The sequence below is a fragment of the Bombina bombina genome, chromosome 4 (genome assembly GCF_027579735.1).
Source record: "Bombina bombina isolate aBomBom1 chromosome 4, aBomBom1.pri, whole genome shotgun sequence".
NCBI lineage: Eukaryota > Metazoa > Chordata > Amphibia > Anura > Bombinatoridae > Bombina > Bombina bombina.
The window spans coordinates 879,023,519-879,048,650 of NC_069502.1; the positions used below are offsets into that span (position 1 = coordinate 879,023,519).

The window sequence follows — 25,132 nt, forward strand, 5'->3', positions numbered from 1 at the left end:
ACACCCCCCTAACTTAAATATTAATTAAATAAATCTAAATAATATTTCTCTTATTAACTAAATTAATCCTATTTAAAACTAAATACTTACCTGTAAAATAAACCCTAAGATAGCTACAATGTAATTATTAATTACATTGTAGCTATTTTAGGATTTATATTTATTTTACAGGTAACTTTGTATTTATTTTAGCTAGTTAGAATAGTTATTAACTTTTTAATAACTACCTAGCTAAAAGAAATACAAAATGACCTGTAAAATAAATCCTAACCTAAGTTACAATTAAACCTAACACTACACTATCATTAAATTAATTAAATAAATTAGCTACAAATAACTACAATTAAATTCAATTAAATAAACTAACTAAAGTACAAAAAATTAAAAAAGCTAAGTTACAACAAATAAAAAAAAATAAGTTACAAACATTTCAAAAATATTACAACAATTTAAAGCTACTTACACCTAATCTAAGCCCCCTAATAAAATAACAAAGCCCCCCAAAATAAAAAAATTCCCTACCCTATTCTACATTAAAAAGTTACCAGCTCTATTACCTTACCAGCCCTTTAAAAGGGCCTTTTGTGGGGCATGCCCCAAAGAAAACAGCTCTTTTGCCTGTAAAATAAAAATACAACCCCCCCCAACATTAAAACCCCCCACCCACATACCCCTACTCTAACCCAAACCCCCCTTAAATAAACCTAACACTACCCCCCTGAAGATCATCCTACCTTTAGCCGTCTTCAGCCAGCCGACCCACCGATGGAACTGAAGAAGAAATCCGGAGCGGCAGAAGTCATCATCCAAGGGGCGCTGAAGAAGTCTTCCATCCGATTGAAGTCTTCATCCAAGCGGCGTCTTCAATCTTCAGACGAGCCGACGCGGAGCCATCCTCTAATTCCCGACGACTAACGACGAATGACGGTACCTTTAAGTGACGTCATCCAAGATGGCGTCCCTTCAATTCCGATTGGCTGATATCCAGTCCCTTAATTTTGTACATTAATCTCTCATGTGGCACTGTATCAAACACCTTTGCAAAATTTTAGTATATCACATCAACTGATTCCCCTTTATCTATATTTTTACTTCCTTCCTAGTAGAATCTAATTAGTTTGACATGATCTATTTCTCATAAAACCATGCTGATTTCAACTCATAATCTTGTTTATACAAATATGCTCATCAATATATTCCTTTAAAATCCCTTCGAGTATATTCCCCACTATTGATGTCCGATTAACTGGTCAATAACTTCCTAGATCAGCCCTGCTTCCCTTTTTTGAAGAGTGGCACCACATCAGCTTTACGCCAGTCCTGGGGTACTATGCCTGAGGTTTGTCTGTAACAGTGCTAAATTCCCGTAAACCCTTCCATCTGGGCCTGGAGTTTTATTTACCTTAAAGGGACACTGAACCCAAATTTTTTCTTTTGTGATTCAGATAAAGCATGCAATTTTAAGCAACTTTCTATTTTACTCCTATTATCAAATTTTCTTCATTCTCTTGGTATGTTTATTTTTTTGGTGAACAACCTGGGTTGTCCTTGCTGATTGCACAGCACCAATAAACAAGTGCTATCCATTGTTCTGAACCAAACATTTGCTGGCTCTTTAGCTTAGATGCCTTCTTTTTCAAATAAAGATAGCAAGAGAACAAAGAAAAATTGATAAGAGGAGTAAATTAGAAAGTTGCTTAAAATTGCATGCTCTATCTGAATCATGAAAGAAAACATGTGGGTTTAGTGTCCCTTTAATTATTATCCAGTTTTTTCCTGATATCCTCTAGACATAAGCAAGTTAACTGTATGGGCTTGTATGTTCTAGTTTTTTCAAAGTGTCCTTTGGGTTTGACTAATCCTTTGCAATTAATCTTTCATTTTCAATTTTGGCTAATTGGATTGCTTTGTTACATTTCTTATAAATGTATTATGTTGATTCTGTACTATTTGCCCTCCATTTCCTAATTTGTCTTAACACATTTTTATTTAGTCACATTGGCTTGGATTTATTTATTTTACTTTTATAACCATATGGTATGTGCTGATATATATATTTATTTAACAAAGTTTTAAATGTTATCTGTCTATCCTCTCTATTTTTATTAGAGAATACTTTGTCCCAATTTGTAATTTAATGTTTCCTTAAAGGGACACTGAACCCAAATTTTTTCTTTTGTAATTCAGAAAGAGCATGCAATTTTAAGCAACTTTCTAATTTACTCCTATTATCAATTTTTCTTCATTCTCTTGCTATCATTATTTGAAAAAGAAGGCATCTAAGCTTTTTTTTTGGTTTCAGTACTCTGGACAGCACTTTTTTATTGGTGGATGAATTTATCCACCAATCAGCAAGGACAACCCAGGTTGTTCACCAAAAATGGGCCGGCATCTAAACTTACATTCTTGCATTTCAAATAAAGATACCAAGAGAATAAAGAAAATTTGATAATAGGAGTAAATTAGAAAGTTGCCTAAAATTTCATGCTCAATCTGAATCGCGAAAGAATTTTTTTGGGTACAGTGTCCCTTTAAATCCATTGAATTTTGCTTTCTTAAAATGAAGTCTTAGTTAAACCTTTAAGACACTGCTTATGGAAAGTTATTTCAAATGTGACCATGTTATGATCACTGTTACCCAAATGTTCTTTGACTTCTATGTTTGATATTATATCCGTTTTGTTTGATAGCACTAAATCCAATATGGTTTTATTGCTAGTTGGCTCCTCTATTAATTGTGACAAGAAGTTATCCCTGAGAACATTTAAATATCTATTACTAGTTTCATTGGCCCAATTTATGTCAGGGTATTTAAACTCTCACATAATTACAGTACTGTTCTTATTGGCAGCCTTTCCTATTTGCATTAGTAGTTGAGTTTCCTCCACGTCACTAATGTTGAGGGGCTTGTAACATATTCCTAGTAATATTTTTTTAGGATTTTTTTCGCCCACTCATTATTGCAACCCACAGCAGGGTCTCTACATTATCCCCTGTATCATCATAAATATCTTCCCTTATTGTCGGTTTAACGTTGGTTTTAATATACATGCAGATTCCTCCACCCCTTTTGTTACCCCTGTCCCTCCTAAATAAAGTATAACCCTTTAACTGCCCCGTCATGTGAATCATCCCATCACGTTTCAGCTATACTGATAATATCATAGTCCTCTTCTGCAACTAAGAGCTCCAGCTCCCCTATTTTACTTCTTGCATTTGCTGTTATACATTTAATTTTCATGTGCTTTCTGCTGCTACTTGGTGAGCTTTCCTCCAAACTCTCTAATGTGACATTTCCTGAATCATCCCTTCCTTAAAGGGACAGTTTACTCAAAATTTTCTCCCCTTTAATTTGTTCCCAATGATCCACTTTACCTGCTGGAGTGTATTAAATTGTTTACAAGTAGCTCCTTTACCCTTATATTGACATTTGAAATAGTTGATTTAGCATGTGGTATCCCCACCTATTCTGAAAGTTTGTGGCAGCAGGTCCAAGCTAAAGATAAGCTTTGTAAACACAGCCAGCAGAAGAGATTACACTCCCAGTGGCATATAGCAGAGATAAGGTAATACAATGTTGATTTTCCATTGTTCTCTCCAAGTACTGGTGATTGTTTTATGGACAGATATAATATAAAGAAGCAGGTATATGTACACAATGTGATAAAGTAATGAGATCTGATTATACCTACAAGCCCAACCCATTTTATTAGGTTGTGGCTTCAAAACACAAAATCAGAATATTAATATACACAAATAAACCTTAAAAAGCTAATTGTCATACATTTTTACTCTGCAGTTGGTAAAAAAAAGCAATTGTAAACACATTAAGGGAAAAACTATTTTACAGTATACTGTCCCTTTAAGATATTCTAGGTGTGACATATTCACAGACTGATCTGTCTGTTCTGTTATGTTTGGACTGATCCCCCCCCCCCCCTGCCTAGTTAAAAAGATTCTCTAAGCGTACTACCTTCCTCTCCCCTAACACACCTACACCCATGTCATTCAAGTGCAATCTATCCTTACTGTACAAATTGTACCCAAGTGAAAAGTCAGCCCAGTGCTCTAAATGTCAAACCCCTCATTTTTACACCATGTTTCTAACCAGGAATTAACTGCCTTTAAATGCTTCTGCCTTACTGAGTTAGCATATGGCACTGGTAATATTTCAGAAAATATTACCTTGGATGTCCTTGATTTAAGCTTGCTACCTAACTCCCTGAAGTCATTTTTTTAGGACACTCCATCTCCTGCTGATTCCTTCATTAGTACCAATATGCACCATGACCGCAGGATCAGACCCACATCCCTCTAACAATTTATCAATACGCTCAACAATATGCCTAACACAAACCCCTGGAAGACAGCAAACTGTTCTATTACCCTATCAGCCTTCCTAATTAGAGTCTCCTACAACCAACATCTGCCTCAGGCCCACACTTGTATGTCCCTCTTCCATGACTGAAGCACTGTTGACTATAGTATGTCCTGCTTCCATGACTGAAGGACTGTTCACTATACTAGGCAGTACAGCCCTCTCTGACAATGCTTCCCCTGAACTTATATCCCCAACAACATCACTAAATCTGGCAAATCTGTTGTGGTGTACCAGCTCAGAACTGGCATGTCTCTTCAGCTTACCTTTACTTTGCCCTCTAACAGTGACCCAGCTACATTCTGGAGTTTACCCATTTGAATCCTCCCCATTCCCACTTCTAGAACCGTTAACAACCAGCCCAGTCATATCCATTTCCCTTTCAAGTGTCTGAATTTCATGGAGTGTTGCAATTCGTTCCTCCAGAACTCCAATACGAGTTTCTAAAGAGACAATATGCTCACACTTGCCACAGACATATAATCCCTGAAGTGGCTGCTCAAGTGATGCAAACATATGGCAAGCTGTACACTGAATAATATTCTCACACATTCTTAGTAAAAAGCTTAACTTAAAAATATAAAATAATTATATTCCCCCTTGGTTACTCCAAACCCTTGTTTGCCCAAACTCTCTTGTTTCACTTACTCTTTACTTAAACGGAAAATCTTACTTGAACACAGAAAATCAATGCAGCAAACACAGAGCAATGCTCACACACAGGTGAAACGAATCCCTCCCCTAATTGCACACACAGGAACAAGATAGCAGGGGGGGGGGGGGGGAGCAGTTAAAAGCAAGCTTAAAGGGAGAGTCAACACAAAAATTGTTATTGTTTAAAAAGATAGACAATGCCTTTACTACCCATTCCCCAGCTTTTCACAACCAACATTGTTATATTAATATACTTTATAAACTTTAAGCCTCTAAATGTATGTCTATTTCTAAGTCACTAAAGACAGCCCCTTGATCACATGGTTTTCATTAGCTTTTCACAACAGGGGATTGCTAGTTCATGTGAGCCATATAGATAACATTGAGCTCACGACCGTGGGTTCTAACAACACAGCACTAATTTGCTTAAAGGGGCACTCAGGTTAAATTCAATTTTCATGATTCAGATACAGCAATTTACTTCCATTAAAAAAAATGTGCACAGTCTTTTATATTTACAATTTTTGAGTCACCAGATCCTATTGAGCATGTGCAAGAATTCACAGATTATACGTATATGCATTTGTGATTGGCTGATTGCTATCACATGGTACAAGGGGAGTGGAAATATACATAACTTTGAAATTTGTTATTAAAAAATCTACTACTCATTTGAAGTTCAGACTAAGTGCTATTGCATTGTCTTGTTATCTTGCATTTGTTGATTATGCAAATCTAATGTGTTGACTGGTCCTTAAATGCAAGTCAATAGATAATAAATAAAAAGTCATGTGATCAGGGGGCTGTCAGAAGATGCTTAGATAAAAGGTAATCACAGAGATAAAGTGTATTAATATAACCATGTTTTCTGTGCAAACTGGGGAATGGGTAAATATTATCTCTCTTATTAAACAATAAAAAAAAAAATTGTGTTGACTGTCCCTTTAAATAAAAACAGTTTTAAAATGTTTTAAAATGCACCCCTTACACAGCAAACATTTTTAAAAACTCCTTTGTTTCACTCTCAAACTGAAAATCTTACTTTAACAGAGAAAATCAATGCATTAAACACAGAGCAACAATAGTAATACGTGAGATTCTGCCGTGGCTGTGCACACCGTTACTTTCAGCTCTCCCTTGTAGTTTACTGTCTGATTTATAAGCACAGATAACAAATTGAGTTTAACTCTTGTTTATGTTGTATTTTTATATTGGAATATAGAAGATCACAGCCCAGAATAAAGGCCTTACTTTAAAACGTTAGAGGGAAAGTACTACAGTGTGTTTATTTGGTGCTATTGTCTGTCTGGGAAATGCACAAACTGTTTTATGGTAAAGTTATAAAAACTATATTATTTGATGTAAAAACCGAATCTGCTTTGCTTGTACAGACAACGATAACGCTAAAATAGTGAAAGTTGAGATAACAGAAGATCTGTGTGTGAGGCAACAGCTGGGAGCCCCAGATGAGGAAACCAGTTACAGTATCAGCCAAGGTGAGTGTGCATCTGTGTTGTGTGTGAGGGATGCAGGTTACAGGTGATTGTGCACATATGTTGTGTATCAGGAATACAGTGTGCATATGTATATTGTGTCTGAGATTCTAGGGTCATAAGTGAATGTGCACTTATATTGGGCTAGATTAGGAGTGGAGTGGTAATTAACACTTTCGTTAGAGTGCTATGTGCTCTGAAAGTAAGATTTTTAAACGACTGGGATAGCGCGCATATTACAAGTTTGAAGTTAACTGTTTGTGCGTGCAAGTGAAAACCAACTAACTAACTGCGGGACTTCGGATATTGTGACCACATTAACTTTTTCTCCCTATAGACTTTAATGGAGCCGCAAACTTTAAAAGACAAACAAACACCTATTTCTTTCATGTAATTGGCAAGAGTCCATGAGCTAGTGACGTATGGGCTATACAATCCTACCAGGAGGGCAAAGTCTCCCAAACCTCAAAATGCCTATAAATACACCCCTCACCACACCCACAATTCAGTTTTACAAACTTTGCCTCGTATGGAGGTGGTGAAGTAAGTTTCTGCTAAGATTTCTACGTTGATATGCGCTTCTCAGCATTTTGAAGCCGGTTCCTCTCAGAGTACAGTGAATTTCAGAGGGATGTGAAGGGAGTATCACTTATTTGAATACGATGATTTCCCTAACGGGGGTCTATTTCATAGGTTCTCAGTTATCAGTCGTAGAGATTCATCTCCTACCTCCCTTTTCAGATCGATGATATACTCTCATATTCCATTACCTCTACTGATAACCGTTTCAGTACTGGTTTGGCTATCTGCTATATGTGGATGGGTGTCTTTCGGTAAGTATGTTTTTATTACTTAAAGGACCAGTCAACACAGCACAAAACACAAAACCAAAACCAAAATAAATATACAGCCACATAGAGGATTAAGTTTATAATGTATATGAGCATTCAAAATATAAACTTAGATAGTAAAATTATTATAAAACTTACTTTTCTCCTGTCTGTTTTACCAATTGTTCTGAGGCTTGTCCACCTCCCACGCCTAGAGGAGGATGGGCTCACTGTGAGTGACAAATTTTATCTTCCAATCCAAGATTAGCCTATTTGCATTTTTTCCCCCCATTGTGTGCATGTGAGTGTGCACGTGAGCCCCCGTAGTGTGCACGTGAGCCCCCCTTGCATGTGCACGTGACTCCCTCCTCAGACGTGCACTATTGTCTTTATAAATTACAAGCAAGCACAGCATGAAAGGGATCAAGCAGCTCTGCTGAACAGCATTTAGAGCAGGAGTTGTTCCCTTTCATGTCAGTTGGATTGGTGCCACATTATAGTGCTTCTCTGTCATATATTTTAGCGCACCCACATATTTGCAGCATAAATGTTTATTTTGCTCCCCTTGCATGAACATTTTCACTATAAAAAATAATTTCAATTTTTTTTAAAATTTATAATGTTCCCATTAGTCTGTGTAATTTTACACTTCTTATTACTTATTTTATAATTATCATCCCTAGTTTTAATTATAGGCTACCCATGCTACATATCTATTTATAAATGTATATTTTATATAGTCTTCCATTGATACTCGGCAGGCAATATGGGTATTTAAATAATGGAATTTATATTTTTTATACCTTAGAAAGCACCCTACTTGCTTTTATAATTAGCAATTTATTTTTAATTTATAGGCTAACCCCGCTAACTTCTCTTTTTAACATTTATTTCTCCAACATAGGTGTGTCCGGTCCACGGCGTCATCCTTACTTGTGGGATATTCTCTTCCCCAACAGGAAATGGCAAAGAGCCCAGCAAAGCTGGTCACATGATCCCTCCTAGGCTCCGCCTACCCCAGTCATTCTCTTTGCCGTTGTACAGGCAACATCTCCACGGAGATGGCTTAGAGTTTTTTAGTGTTTAACTGTAGTTTTTCATTATTCAATCAAGAGTTTGTTATTTTCAAATAGTGCTGGTACGTACTATTTACTCAGAAACAGAAAAGAGATGAAGAATTCTGTTTGTATGAGGAAAATGATTTTAGCAACCGTAACTAAAATCCATGGCTGTTCCACACAGGACTGTTGAGAGCAATTAACTTCAGTTGGGGGAACAGTTTGCAGTCTCTTGCTGCTTGAGGTATGACACATTCTAACAAGACGATGTAATGCTGGAAGCTGTCATTTTCCCTATGGGATCCGGTAAGCCATGTTTATTACGATTGTAAATAAGGGCTTCACAAGGGCTTATTTAAACTGTAGACTTTTTTTGGGCTAAATCGATTGATATTAACACTTATTTAGCCTTGAGGAATCATTTATTCTGGGTATTTTGATTTAATAATATCGGCAGGCACTGTTTTAGACACCTTATTCTTTAGGGGCTTTCCCAAAGCATAGGCAGAGTCTCATTTTCGCGCCGGTGTTGCGCACTTGTTTTTGAGAGGCATGGCATGCAGTCGCATGTGAGAGGAGCTCTGATACTCATAAAAGACTTCTGAAGGCGTCATTTGGTATCGTATTCCCCTTTGGGTTTGGTTGGGTCTCAGCAAAGCAGATACCAGGGACTGTAAAGGGGTTTAAAGCTTAAAACGGCTCCGGTTCCGTTATTTTAAGGGTTAAAGCTTCCAAAATTGGTGTGCAATATTTTCAAGGCTTTAAGACGCTGTGGTGAAAATTTGGTGAATTTTGAACAATTCCTTCATGTTTTTTCGCAATTGCAGTAATAAAGTGTGTTCAGTTTAAAATTTAAAGTGACAGTAACGGTTTTATTTTAAAACGTTTTTTTGTACTTTCTGATCAAGTTTATGCCTGTTTAACATGTCTGAACTACCAGATAGACTGTGTTCTGAATGTGGGGAAGCCAGAATTCCTATTCATTTAAATAAATGTGATTTATGTGATAATGACAATGATGCCCAAGATGATTCCTCAAGTGAGGGGAGTAAGCATGGTACTGCATCATTCCCTCCTTCGTCTACACGAGTCTTGCCCACTCAGGAGGCCCCTAGTACATCTAGCGCGCCAATACTCCTTACTATGCAACAATTAACGGCTGTAATGGATAATTCTGTCAAAAACATTTTAGCCAAAATGAACCCTTGTCAGCGTAAGCGTGGATGCTCTGTTTTAGTTACTGAAGAGCATGACGACGCTGATATTAATATCTCTGAAGGGCCCCTAACCCAATTTGAGGAAGGGACTTCCCCCAAGGGGGAGGTTCCACAAGTCGCAGTTGTCTTCAGACCACATAAAAAGACAGGCGTTCTTACATTGTGTAGAAGACCTGTTAAAAATGGGAGTGATTCATCCCGTTCCATTAAGAGAGCAAGGGATGGGGTTCTACTCCAATCTGTTTATAGTTCCCAAAAAAGAGGGAACGTTCAGACCAATCCTAGATCTCAAGATCTTAAACAAATTTCTCAAGGTCCCATCGTTCAAGATGGAAACCATTCGAACTATCCTTCCTTCCATCCAGGAAGGTCAATTTATGACCACGGTGGATTTAAAGGATGCGTATCTACATATTCCTATCCACAAGGAACATCATCGGTTCCTAAGGTTTGCATTCCTGGACAAACATTACCAGTTCGTGGCGCTTCCTTTCGGATTAGCCACTGCTCCAAGGATTTTCACAAAGGTACTAGGGTCCCTTCTAGCGGTGCTAAGACCAAGGGGCATTGCAGTAGTACCTTACCTGGACGACATTCTGATTCAAGCGTCGTCCCTTCCTCAAGCAAAGGCTCACACGGACATTGTCCTGGCCTTTCTCAGATCTCACGGCTGGAAAGTGAACGTGGAAAAGAGTTCTCTATCCCCGTCAACAAGGGTTCCCTTCTTGGGAACAATTATAGACTCCTTAGAAATGAGGATCTTTCTAACAGAGGCCAGAAAAACAAAGCTTCTGGACTCTTGTCGGATACTTCATTCCGTTCCTCTTCCTTCCATAGCTCAGTGCATGGAAGTGATCGGGTTGATGGTGGCGGCGATGGACATAGTTCCTTTTGCGCGCATTCATCTAAGACCATTACAACTGTGCATGCTCAGTCAGTGGAATGGGGACTATACAGACTTGTCTCCGAAGATACAAGTAAATCAGAGGACCAGAGACTCACTCCGTTGGTGGCTGTCCCTGGACAATCTGTCTCAAGGGATGATGTTCCACAGACCAGAGTGGGTCATTGTCACGACCGACGCCAGTCTGATAGGCTGGGGCGCGGTCTGGGGATCCCTGAAAGCTCAGGGTCTTTGGTCTCGGGAAGAATCTCTTCTACCGATAAATATTCTGGAACTGAGAGCGATATTCAATGCGCTCCAGGCCTGGCCCCAGCTTGCGAGGACCAGGTTCATACGGTTTCAATCAGACAACATGACGACTGTTGCGTACATCAACCATCAGGGGGGAACAAGGAGTTCCCTAGCGATGGAAGAAGTAACCAAAATTATTCTTTGGGCGGAGTCTCACTCCTGCCACCTGTCTGCTATCCACATCCCAGGAGTGGAAAATTGGGAAGCGGATTTTCTGAGTCGTCAGACATTGCATCCGGGGGAGTGGGAACTCCATCCGGAAATCTTTGCCCGAGTCACTCACCTGTGGGGCATTCCAGACATGGATCTGATGGCCTCTCGTCAGAACTTCAAAGTTCCTTGCTACGGGGCCAGATCCAGGGATCCCAAGGCGGCTCTAGTGGATGCACTAGTAGCACCTTGGACCTTCAAACTAGCTTATGTGTTCCCGCCATTTCCTCTCATCCCCAGGCTGATAGCCAGGATCAAGCAGGAGAGGGCGTCGGTGATCTTGATAGCTCCTGCGTGGCCACGCAGGACTTGGTATGCAGATCTGGTGAATATGTCATCGGCTCCACCTTGGAAGCTACCTTTGAGACGAGACCTTCTTGTTCAGGGTCCGTTCGAACATCCGAATCTGGTTTCACTCCAGCTGACTGCTTGGAGATTGAACGCTTGATTTTATCGAAGCGAGGATTCTCAGATTCTGTGATCGATACTCTTGTTCAGGCCAGAAAGCCTGTGACTAGAAAGATTTACCACAAAATTTGGAAAAAATATATCTGTTGGTGTGAATCTAAAGGATTCCCTTGGGACAAGGTTAAGATTCCTAGGATTCTATCCTTCCTTCAAGAAGGATTGGAAAAAGGATTATCTGCAAGTTCCCTGAAGGGACAGATTTCTGCCTTGTCGGTATTACTTCACAAAAAGCTGGCAGCTGTGCCAGATGTTCAAGCCTTTGTTCAGGCTCTGGTTAGAATCAAGCCTGTTTACAAACCTTTGACTCCTCCTTGGAGTCTCAATTTAGTTCTTTCAGTTCTTCAGGGGGTTCCGTTTGAACCCTTACATTCCGTTGATATTAAGTTATTATCTTGGAAAGTTTTGTTTTTAGTTGCGATTTCTTCTGCTAGAAGAGTCTCAGAATTATCTGCTCTGCAGTGTTCTCCTCCTTATCTGGTGTTCCATGCAGATAAGGTGGTTTTACGTACTAAACCTGGTTTTCTTCCAAAAGTTGTTTCTAACAAAAACATTAACCAGGAGATTATCGTACCTTCTCTGTGTCCAAAACCAGTTTCAAAGAAGGAACGTTTGTTGCACAATTTGGATGTTGTTCGCGCTCTAAAATTCTATTTAGATGCTACAAAGGATTTTAGACAAACATCTTCCTTGTTTGTTGTTTATTCAGGTAAAAGGAGAGGTCAAAAAGCAACTTCTACCTCTCTCTCTTTTTGGATTAAAAGCATCATCAGATTGGCTTACGAGACTGCCGGACGGCAGCCTCCCGAAAGAATCACAGCTCATTCCACTAGGGCTGTGGCTTCCACATGGGCCTTCAAGAACGAGGCTTCTGTTGATCAGATATGTAGGGCAGCGACTTGGTCTTCACTGCACACTTTTACCAAATTTTACAAGTTTGATACTTTTGCTTCTTCTGAGGCTATTTTTGGGAGAAAGGTTTTGCAAGCCGTGGTGCCTTCCATTTAGGTGACCTGATTTGCTCCCTCCCTTCATCCGTGTCCTAAAGCTTTGGTATTGGTTCCCACAAGTAAGGATGACGCCGTGGACCGGACACACCTATGTTGGAGAAAACAGAATTTATGTTTACCTGATAAATTTCTTTCTCCAACGGTGTGTCCGGTCCACGGCCCGCCCTGGTTTTTTTTTAATCAGGTCTGATATTTTATTTTCTTTAACTACAGTCACCACGGTACCATATGATTTCTCCTATGCAAATATTCCTCCTTAACGTCGGTCGAATGACTGGGGTAGGCGGAGCCTAGGAGGGATCATGTGACCAGCTTTGCTGGGCTCTTTGCCATTTCCTGTTGGGGAAGAGAATATCCCACAAGTAAGGATGACGCCGTGGACCGGACACACCGTTGGAGAAAGAAATTTATCAGGTAAACATAAATTCTGTTTTTTCATAAAGTCTTTCACTGATACTCTGCAGGCAATTTGGATCTTGAAATACGAGAAATTTTACTTATCGTACCTACAAAAACACTATTCTCTTTTTAAGGCTAACCCTGTTGCATATCTGTATGTAAAAATAATTAGAACTCAATTTCATGCAGATATTTTCCGTTTGTTATTTCCACCTTTGCATGTAAGGCTATTTTTATCTGTGCAAAATCCTTTTCAAGCACCCTACTGCCTCTTCAAAGCTAAACCTTTCTAAGCCAAAGCTTTACATGCAAAAGGGGGTAAATAATAAACGCTAAATCTCTGCATGCAATTGCGGTCTTCTATTGGTAAACATGCAGACATTTGTACATTACAATCCTTCGTTACCCAGCATGTCATTTTGCACCCTTAGAAAGATGATGTTAGAAAGCACCCTACTTGCTTTTATAATTTATAATGTTCTAATTATTTGTACATACAGATATGCAACAGGGTTAGCCTTGAAAAAAAAGTATGAATATTATAAATTATAAAAACAAGTAGGGTGCTTTCTAACGTCATCTTTCTAAGGGTGCAAAATGACATGCTGGGTAACAAAGGATTGTAATGTACAAAATAAAAGTACAAATGTATGTAGCAGGGTTAGCCAATAAAAGTATTTTGTATTTTCCATCTCTTCTTTTATGCTAACCCTGTTGCATATCTGCATGTTTACAAATAGAAGACCGCAATTGCATGCAGAGATTAGCGTTTATTATTTACCCCCTTTGCATGTAAGGCTTTGGCTTAGAAAGGTTTAGCTTTGAAGAGGCAGTAGGGTGCTTGAAAAGGATTTTGCACAGATAAAAATAGCCTTGATATTGAGTTCTAATTATTTTTACATACAGATATGCAACAGGGTTAGCCTTGGGAAAAAAAAGGTATTGACTTTCTAAGCCAAAGCCGTACATGCAAAGGGGGTAAATAATAAACGCTAAATCTCTGCATGCAATTGTGGTCTTCTATTTGTAAACATGCAGATATGCAACAGGGTTAGCATAAAAGAAGAGATGGAAAATACACACACAGTATGAATATATATATATATATATATATATTTGTGTGTGTGTGTTATACATACAGTATATATATATATATATATATATATATATATATATATATATATATACAGGTAGCCCTCAGTTTACGCCGGGGTTAGGTTCCAGAAGGAATGGTTGTAAATCGAAACCGTTGTAAATTGAAACCCAGTTTATAATGTAAGTCAATGGGAAGTGAGGGAGTTAGGTTCAAGGCCCCTCTCAAAATTGTCATAAGTAACACCTAATACATTATTTTTAAAGCTTTGAAATGAAGACTTTAAATGCTAAATAGCATATAATTAAACAAGTTAAATGAACAAAAACATTTGCTAAACAGCATTATAAACCTAATAAAATAATCACACAACACAGACTTCACTTGCATTTTTCTGCAAACAGTTCTTTCTATGCATTTCAATCTGGACTGATTTATAGACAGGAAGATCTTGTTCCTTTGAAATCTGCTCAATAGCTCAGGTCTGGTTAAACTGATTAATTTCAGCTTGCTTGGCTTTGCTGCAACACAAGCGGACAGCTCCACCTACTGGCTGTTTTAATCAATGCACTGCTTCTCATTGCTTTTCAATAGCAGTCACATGACTGGAAAAAAAGGTTGTTATTCTGAAACGGTGTAAATTGAACCGTTGTAAACCGAGGGCCACCTGTATATGTATGTATATATATATATATATATATATATATATATATGCACGCAAATCACACATACACCCTTTTACACACACTCATATGCACGCACATCACACACACTCATATGCACGCACATCACACATACGACCTTTTACACACACTCATATGCACGCACATCACACATACGACCATTTACACACACTCATATGCACGCACATCACACATACGACCTTTTACACACACTCATATGCACGCACATCACACATACACCCTTTTATACACACTCATATGCACGCACATCACACATACACACTTTTACACACACTTTTATGCACGCACATCACACATACGACCTTTTACACACACTCATATGCACGCACATCACACATACACCCTTTTATACACACTCATATGCACGCACATCACACATACAACCTTTTACACACACTCATATGCACGCACATCACACATACAACCTTTTACACACACTCATATGCACGCACATCACACATACAACCTTTTACACACACTCATATGCACGCACATCACACATACACCCTTTTATACACACTCATATGCACGCACATCACACATACAACCTTTTACACACACTCATATGCACGCACATCACACATACACACTTTTACACACACTCATATGCACGCACATCACACATACACCCTTTTATACACACTCATATGCACGCACATCACACATACACCCTTTTATACACACTCATATGCACGCACATCACACATACACACTTTTATGCACGCACATCACACATACACACTTTTACACACACTCATATGCACGCACATCACACATACACACTTTTATGCACGCACATCACACATACACCCTTTTATACACACTCATATGCACGCACATCACACATACACACTTTTACACACACTCATATGCACGCACATCACACATACACACTTTTATGCACGCACATCACACATACACACTTTTACACACACTCATATGCACGCACATCACACATACACACTTTTACACACACTCATATGCACGCACATCACACATACACACTTTTATGCACGCACATCACACATACACACTTTTACACACACTTTTATGCACGCACATCAGAGCTATGGAAAGAAAACTGTAGCATGTTACAGGGTCATACATTTTCAACAATTATAAGTATGATGGTGACACTCCAGCCTCTATGAAGGAAATGGACCCAGCACAATGTTCAGAGGCATTTAAGAGGACACAAGGTTTTTATAAATAATTAAAAAAAAAAAAATACAAAATGAATGTGTATATATGTGTGTGTATATATATATATATATATATATATATATATATATATATATATTGTGCTGATATATGTTTGTGGGGGGGGGGGACTTGCTGCCCCAAAGAGAAAAGCACAGATGATTTAATCTAGGTTATTATCTAACAGACATATGAGCAAGTGAATGTAAGGTAGGTAATCATATTTTGTTGTAAATGTAAAGATTGTATATTTTAACTTCTATTTGCAAAGACATTTTTCCTCATTGCCTGCCATTTAAACACATGAAAACTTTGAGCACTTTAATAAAATGCACAGAGTGGGGTTAAAAACTGTTAGATCCTAAGAAAGATTTAGTTCAAAGATACAGGACCCTTTGCAGAGGAGTGGTGATATAGTTGGCCAGAGCTTAGGAAGATTGAGGCTGGGAGTCTACTTGACCACTCATGCATGCAGCTCACAGTATAATAAAAATGTCAAATTAGAACTGACAAAACACAGCTACCACTGCCCCCTTACCGTAGATGATCTTATCTCTACTCTACTATATTGTCCTGGCTGTAAATTAGCTGTGTGCTGTCTCAACTTAGTACTGAATGCCTTACTGTCTGGCAGGCTCAGCACCGCGCGCGAGGGGAAAAAAAGCAGGGGAGGGGATGAAAAGGAGGGAACTGGGAAGTAAAATGTTTCAGGCTGTTTAAAGGAGCAGTGTTGCCTGAGACTGCACCACCCTCTGAAGTAACTGTGCTGCTGCGCCCCAGAACCCTCTCTCACATCCCAACTCAAAAACACAAGCTTGTTATCAAACACTTCTGACCGCAGCCAGCCACCTTTACTTCTCTGCATAGTTCTCCTTCTGCAGCGTGTGGATGTATAACGCTGCCTGCTCTGTCAGATGCACTCCCAGTGCTTTTAGATCCTGGCCCCACATGGTTATATAATAAACTTATTTTATGGTCTCTTATAGATATGGACACAAATTTAAATAATAGATGCTGTGGTGGAGCTTTTAACACTATGCAGAGTGTGGATGCCCTGCTATAGCGCTGCCTGCTCTGTCACACACACTTCTGGTGCTTTTGTTTTTTTTTTTTAAGACAAATTCATTTCTACAGATATAGAAGTATATACCGGGCGTGCATGTGACAGAGAACAGGCAGCGCTATAGCAGGGCATCCACACGCTGCATAGTGTTAAAAGCTCCACCACAGCATCTATTAATATATTTAAATTTGTGTTTGTTGGTATCTGAGACGGTAGACCATAAAATAAGTTTATACATATAACCATGTGGGGTCAGGATCTTACAATATGTATGGATGAGCTCTTCTTGCCGTTGAAAGTAATTTTTCTCTTTTTAGTTCATAATGATATATAATTTAAACACCCGCCACAACAGAACATGCAGCTGACCTGTAGTACTCTGCGTTACTGGCAGTGGCTGCATTCTGACATCTGCCTCGCAGCCTCCTTCTTTCCTGCTAAGCAGCCGGCAAATGTTTCAGAGCGTTGCCATGGTAACCTGCGGCAACGCTCTGATTTAAAACTGCTGTTACAACGCAGGCACGCTTCTACACGCAGGCGCGCTTCTGTGGACAGTGCACATCCTTTTATGTGCACTGCTCCACCAAAGAAGTGCGATGCCGATTGCGGCAACTTCCGGTTGCGGCTGCGCAGTGAATGAAAAATGCATATACGTATATGCATTTTTCATTCGAAAATGACAAACATGTGACAAAGAGGACAGGGAAAGCGGCCAAAAATGTAACACAATCATTTGAGGGGAAAAAATGACATAAAAATTATAAGGTACTGTTAGAAACATTTAATATAGCACAAGGAATATTTTTAGTATTGTTCTGTATAGTGTTGACTGGTCCTTTAAGATACCCTCAGCTATGGTTTGGCACTTTATGCATTAATTTAAAGTTCTAAATATATGTATTGTACTTATATTTGCCATGAGTCAGGTTTATGTATATTTCCTTTTGCAGACTGTCAGTTTCATATTTGGGGAAAACATATTTAGGAAATATTTTTTTCTTACCTGGGATTTAGTCTTTTTCTCAAATTTGACTGCTTTTTTCTTTCAATTTCGCTGGCAAAATTAGGCCCGCAAGGGCGCAAAATGACAAAGTTTATTGCGTCATTCCTGGCGCGATAATTTTTTGGCGCAAATTTGTCATTTCCAGTGTCTTAGTTGTCGCCGAGTTCCTTGCACAAGGTTGCTTCGTTAATGTTACGTTGTGCGTCATACTTGGCGCCAAAAAATGTCATTATTTAAAACCCCATTCCTATATGCCTCTTGCTTTTTTTCTATGTCAGAGGGCTATGATGTTTGCATTTTTTTCCCATTCCTGAAACTGCCATATAAGGAAATTGATAATTGTGTTTTATATGTTGTTTTTTCTCTTTCATTTTGAAAGATGTCTCAATCTGATCCTAAATTTAAATTCTGTTTATAAACCTCCTGTGGTTACTCCAGAGGTTTTTCCAGTTCCTGATGCAATTTCTGATATGATTTCTAAGGAATGGAATAGGCCTGATACTACTTTTATTCCTTCTTCAAGGTTTAAAAAATTGTATCCTTTGCCAGCAGGTACATTGGAGTTTTGGGAGAAGATCCCCAAAGTTGATGGGGCTATCTCTACTCTTGCTAAACGTACTACTATTCCTATGGAAGATAGTACTTCTTTGAAAGATCCTTTAGATAGGAAACTTGAATCTTATCTAAGGAAAGCCTATTTATATTCTGGTCATCTTCTCAGGCCTGCAATTTATTTGACTGATGTTGCAGCTGCACCAACTTTTTGGTTGGAAAATTTAGCGCAACAAGAATTGGATTCTGATTTGTCTAGCATTGTTCTCTTGCTTCAACATGCTAATCATTTTATTTGTGATGCCATTTTTGATATCATCAAAATTGATGTTAAATCTATGTTTTTAGCTCTTTTAGCTAGAAGAGCTTTGTGGCTTAAATCTTGGAATGCTGACATGACTTCTAAGTCTAGATTGCTATCTCTTTCTTTCCAAGGTAATAAGTTATTTGATTCTCAGTTGGATTTGATTATTTCAACTGTCACTGGGGGGAAAGGAGTTTTTTTGCCTCAGAATAAAAGACCTAAGAGTAAATCTAAAGCTTCTAACCGTTTTCATTCCTTTCAACAAATTAAGGAACAGAAACCTAATCCTTCCCCCAAGGAATCTGTTTCCAGTTGGAAACCTTCTTCAAAATGGAATAAATCCAAGCCATTTAAGAAACCAAAGCCAGCTCCCAAGTCTGCATGAAGGTGCGGCCCTCATTCCAGCTCAGCTGGTAGGGGCAGATTAAGATTTTTCAAGGATGTTTGGACAAATTCTGTCCTAAATCAATGGATTCTGAGTATTGTCTCTCAGTGGTACCAAATAGGATTCAGAGTAAGATCTCCTGTGAGAAGATATTTTCTCTCATGCATCCCAGCAAATCCAGTAAAGGCTCAGGCTTTCCTGAAGTGTGTCTCAGACCTGGAGTTTTCAGGGGGTAATCATGCCAGTTCCGTTTCAGGAACAGGGTCTGGGGTTTTATTCAAATCTATTCATTGTCCCAAAGAAAGAAAATTCATTCAGACCAGTTCTGGATCTGAAAATTTTGAATCGTTATGTAAGTGTACCAACTTTCAAAATGGTGACATAAGGACTATTTTGCCTTTTGTTCAGCACGGGCATTATATGTCCACAATAGACTTACAGGATGCATATCTTCATATTCCGATTCATCCAGATCATTATCAGTTTCTGAGATTCTCTTTTCTAGACAAGCATTAACAATTTGTCGCTCTTCCTTTTGGCCTAGTGACGGCTCCAAGAATCTTTTCAAAGGTTCTGGGTGCCCTACTCTCTGTAATCAGAGAGCGGGGTATTGCAGTGTTTCCCTATTTGGACGATATCTTGGTACTAGCTCAGTCTTTACATTCTGCAGAATCTCACACTAATCAACTAGTGTTGTTTCTTCGAAAACAAACATGGTTGGGGGATCAATTTACCAAAAAGTTCTTTGATTCCTCAGGGTCACCTTTTTAGGTTAAAGAATAGAAATGTGGGTGGCGCTCTAAGAATAAATGTACAATTTCTCAAATATATAAATAATAAGATAGATAATATTGTTGGATAATTGTTCAACATTTATTTCACAATGCACATTTACAAAAATCAGACACCGGTGTCTATATAAATATATATAAAAAACTACAATAAAATATATATGTGTTAAAATAAATGATCTTGTATTTTAAATGGGCTCGAGAAATCCTAAAACATAGTTCTAAATGACATCTGTTTAAAACATATCTAAAATATTCCTTGCAAGGATATCTATTACCCTCTGTTGTAGACATTGCTCTATCGGAAGATCCGTGACTTTGTGAATTGGAAATGTTTATTGGGGATTGCAGATTCGTTTAATTAAGGGAAATGTATGACCCCGATCTCTGCTGGTAGATTCGTTTATATTAAAAATCAACACAGTCCTCCACATAAATATTTTTTCCAAGTCATGCTGTTCTGTTGTAATAATTTTGTGCAGTTTTGTTACAAAGTATAAATTGGTGCTTATTCTGATACACTATTCCATTCAGTATATCAGATTATTGGCGTCTTGCCTTAGGTAAAAGTTGGTTTACAGAAACTTTGTTTGCAATTTGTATTTTTGCACATGTCGTTAAAGTGATAATATCAGTTCTTTTTAATTCCAGCAGCTTATTATTTACTTTAATAATTTAAGTTGTACCTGCAGTATTTGCTTTGGTGGTGATCTTTGTAGTGAGCTCTCCAACGGCTAACCCCTCTGGCGTGGTTATGCCTAGGTTTCAGTTCTGCTCCTTGTGTATGTCTCCTTCTTTTTCACTTCGGTTAGTGGATATTGTTGAAAAGGTGTGTTTATAAACACATCCGTTATAAATCCTCAGACGTTAGGGTCATTTTTCGACGGTCAGTTCCTTAGTATAGGGTTGAGAGTGTGTACACACATTCAATCCTGGTGAGTCTAGTCAGGTGAACAATCCAGGTAGGTCAGGTGATCTACGCGTTTCGGCGGGTTGCCTTTCTCAAGATACCTGACATCATTAGGATCCTCCTTTTATACACTTGTTAATTGGCATTGTGATTGGGTCTGTGTTTTTTTCTTTCCTTTATTTCAACAGTTGTTACATATTGCTTAAATGTTTTCAGCCATGAAGAATACAAACAATATGTTATGAACTCCTTATGTTGTTTTTATACAATCTTTTTAAAGACAATACAATATAATATTCTTCAAAAATGTAAAGTGAAAAAAGAATAAATACATAGGTAAAGTGTTTGATTATGTTTGAAATATTTGAACTATTACTATATCATTGTGTTGTTCATTTTTAAACTAGTGAAATATATTATTCCCAAATGACTAATAATTTACTATCATATTCTCATTTTCTGACACTGTATGGTGAATAAACAATCTCTAAGTGTGTTTGGGAAATGTAATTCTGACACCCTGTGTTTTCTACCCGTTTCTTTTCTTTCATTTAGTGCTGTTCAATAATATATTCTAATTATTGATATTCTCTATTAGAATTAAATTAAACTTAAGTATCTATGTAATAGTGTTCCTAATTTTGATATACATTTTTCGTGATATAAATTTTTCTCTTCTCAATGGGGAATTTCTCAATTTCGATTTAGACTTTAATTTAAACTTACAAATTCAGTCATAGTTTTGAATCATAATTATTTTATATAGTTTATAAAATCTGGTTAAGGTCAAGCTCTGAATTTAAACCTTTAGGATAAAGCGTCTTAAAGGTATAAATTAGTTCCGCTTCAGATTTTAGGAGTCTTTTTTTTCCATATTGCCTCCTCTGGGGTTATTGTATATCTTCTTTATTCCCCAATATTTTAATGCTGTTGTGTCTTTATAATGATGTTCCTTAAAGTGTTTGTATAGGGCGGTATTATCAGCACCATGTTCTAATCTATACTAAAAATCTGCTCGTTTGTCCTAGGTACTGTAAATTACATTTACATTCTATTAGATAAATTACGTTTCTATCTGAGCATCTGATGATACTATTGATATCATAGGTTCTATCCGTGTTAGTTGATATGACCTGTTGGGTTTTTTTGTGCTATGTTTGCAAGCTTTGCAATTAATGCATGGGAAAAAAAACTTGCCCTCTAGGTCCTTATCTTGTAATTTATTTTCACCTTTTCTTTTACACTCACTAGGGGCCAGTATACTTCTCAGATTCTTGGCTTTTCGGAAAATTATCTCTGTTTTTTTACTTATTTTCTGTCCTAGAACCGGATCCTCCTTTATCAGATGCCAGTGTCTAGAGATAATGTGTCTAATCTGTGGGTGTTGTGTATTGAAATTAGTTATAAATGGAATATTAATTTCCAGTATTTTTATCACTTCTAGGATTTTTTCTAGTTTTAGGCAACAGTAATTCTTTTCTATCCAATTCTCTCACTGCCAACAATCTATAACCTTGTATCTTTTCCTCATTATATCCTCTCTCTATAAATTTATTGGACATTCTCCCCAATTGTAAATCATAATCTTCAATTGTAGAACAGTTTCTTTTTCACCTTAGGAATTGTCCCATTCGGAATGTTATTTTTCCACCCTTTATGGTGGCAACTTTGGTTATGGATGTAGTTATTAGAATCCACTTTTTTGAAAAATGTTTTAGTATGAATGGTGTTTTTATCTTTGTCTATCTGTACTTCTATATCTAGAAAGTTAATGTTAGTGGTATTATATTCATGAGTAAAGGATAGGCCTAGTGTATTTTTATTTAGGTCTTCCACAAACCTCTCCAATAGTTCTAAATCTCCCCTCCATATTATAAACAGATCATCTATAAATCTTTTATAGAGCACGAGATTTGCAACCCAGGGGGACTTTTCCAAAAATTCTGCCTCAAAAAACCCCATAAAAAGATTGGCATAACTGGGTGCAAATCTTGTGCCCATAGCTGTCCCTTTGATTTGTAGATAAAAAAAATTATCAAATAGAAATGTATTATTTTTTTAAAATAAATTCTATACTGTCTTTGAGAAATCTTTTCTGAGAATTTGACATTGTGTTGTCTTTTTCTAAGTAGAATTGAATTGAATAGCCTTTAGTCCTAATGTGTGGTTAATATTTGTGTATAATGAACATACATCACAGGTTACTAGACAGAAATTCTCTTGCCATTCTATAGTTTCTAGAGTATTTAAAAAATGTGTGGTGTATTTTAGATATGCTGGTAGGTTCACTACATATTGTTTTAAAAAATGGTCAACATACTGGGAAAGATTGGAGGTTAAGGACTCTATGCCTAATATAATGGGTGTCCCTGGTGGAAATTTGGTGTCTTTATGGATTTTTGGTAGGAAATAAAAAACTGGGGTCCTGGGATTATCTAAATTCAAAAATCTATATTCACAGTCATTAATAATGCCCACCTTTTGATCACCATCAAATAGTTTTTTCAATTTACCTTGTTTTTGTAATGGGTTATTTTTCAGAGTTATATATGTTGTCTTATCGCCTAGTAATCTATTGGCCTCTCTTATGTAGTATTCTGTATCCATGACCACATAGACAAATAACTGATTCAAGGAGAACAGACTGGAACAGAATGGATGATAATGAGACACACAATAGAAATAAAAATTCATACACAACAAATCAGTATAATTGGAGATTTAATGAAAACACAAGATTTAATAGGAAGGATGAATATCAAACAGACAAAAGACAGTATAATCGATATATGAAAACCATAGATCCCATATGGAATATGATAAGAGATATGAAAGATCGACACATAGAGACTATTAATTATAACCAAAAAATTGGAGTTACAAGCCTGAGGAAACGGGGAGCCCCCCGAGAAACGCTTCACTACTATCCTTTGTATCTCACTGGGGAGACTCGCCCAGCTGAAACATTTGTGATATACCTTTTGGTATTTTTTATTCTTTTTAATAAAATACATATATGTTTATACATATGCGGAGTGGGTGGTGTTAAAGACTCCCTTCCAGCTACCCAGGGGCTAGACTGCCCTCCTCTCCACATTCTCTCCCATCTTTAGCGCCAGTGATACAGCTGTATTGGACAGCATCTGGTCGTGGTGAGGATTGTCCTACATCAGCCAGCTGGTTTGCTGTAGAATACCAGCCTGCTTCTACTGGCACAACTGAGTGCCATCTCACTTGTGAGTACCCTGTGTTTTTCCATTACTGGATTATCTGGTTATTGATTGATCTACACATGTGGCGCCTTTGTCCTTCTTTTTGTTTTTATGCTGCAAAGGTTCTAGATTGGCAGTGAGAGAATTGGATACAAAAGAATTACTGTTACCTAAAACTAGAAAAAATCCTAGAAGTGATAAAAATACTGAAATTAATATTCCATTTATAACTAATTTCAATACACAACATCCACAGATTAGATGCATTATCTCTATACCCTGGCATCTGATAAAGGAGGATCCGGTTCTAGGACAGAAAATAAGTAAAAAACCAGAGAAAATTTTCCGAAAAGCCAAGAATCTGAAAAGTATACTGGCCCCTAGTGAGTTTAAAAAAAAAAAAAGGTGATAATAAATTACAAGATAAGGACCTAGAGGGCAAGATATTAAAAGGTTTTTTTCCATGCATTAATTGCAAAGCTTGCAAACATAGCACAAAAAAACAACAGGTCATATCAACTAACACGGATAGAACCTATGATATCAATAGTATCATCAGATGCTCAGATAGAAACATAATTTATCTAATAGAATGTAAATTTAATTTACAGTACCTAGGACAAACAAGCAGATTTTTGAGAACAAGAATTAGAGAACCATCTACTTAGTATAGAACATGGTGCTGATAATACCACCCTATACAAACACTTTAAGGAACATCATTATAAAGACACAACCGCATTAAAATATTGGGGAATATAGAAGATATACAATAACCCCAGAGGAGGCAATATGGAAAAAAGACTTCTAAAATCTGAAGCGGAACTAATTTATACCTTTAAGAAGCTTTATCCTAAAGGTTTAAATTCAGAGCTTGACCTTAAAATAATTATGATTCAAAACTATGACTGAATTTGTAAGTTTAAATTAAAGTCTAAATCGAAATTGAGAAATTCCCCATTGAGAAGAGAAAAAACAGAATTTATGCTTACCTGATAAATTACTT

The 25,132-nt window shown here is 37.5% G+C and overlaps 1 protein-coding gene across 1 annotated transcript in view; it reads left to right on the forward strand.

Annotated features, from left to right (window-relative positions):
- The window catches only part of LOC128657411 (zinc finger protein 154-like), a 148,407-nt gene that overhangs the window by 23,329 nt on the left and 99,946 nt on the right, over window positions 1-25,132 (forward strand). Inside the window, exon 4 of the mRNA XM_053711751.1 lies at window positions 6,424-6,528. Within this exon, the coding sequence (XP_053567726.1) occupies window positions 6,424-6,528 (105 nt within the window). The remainder of the gene's footprint in view (window positions 1-6,423; window positions 6,529-25,132) is intronic.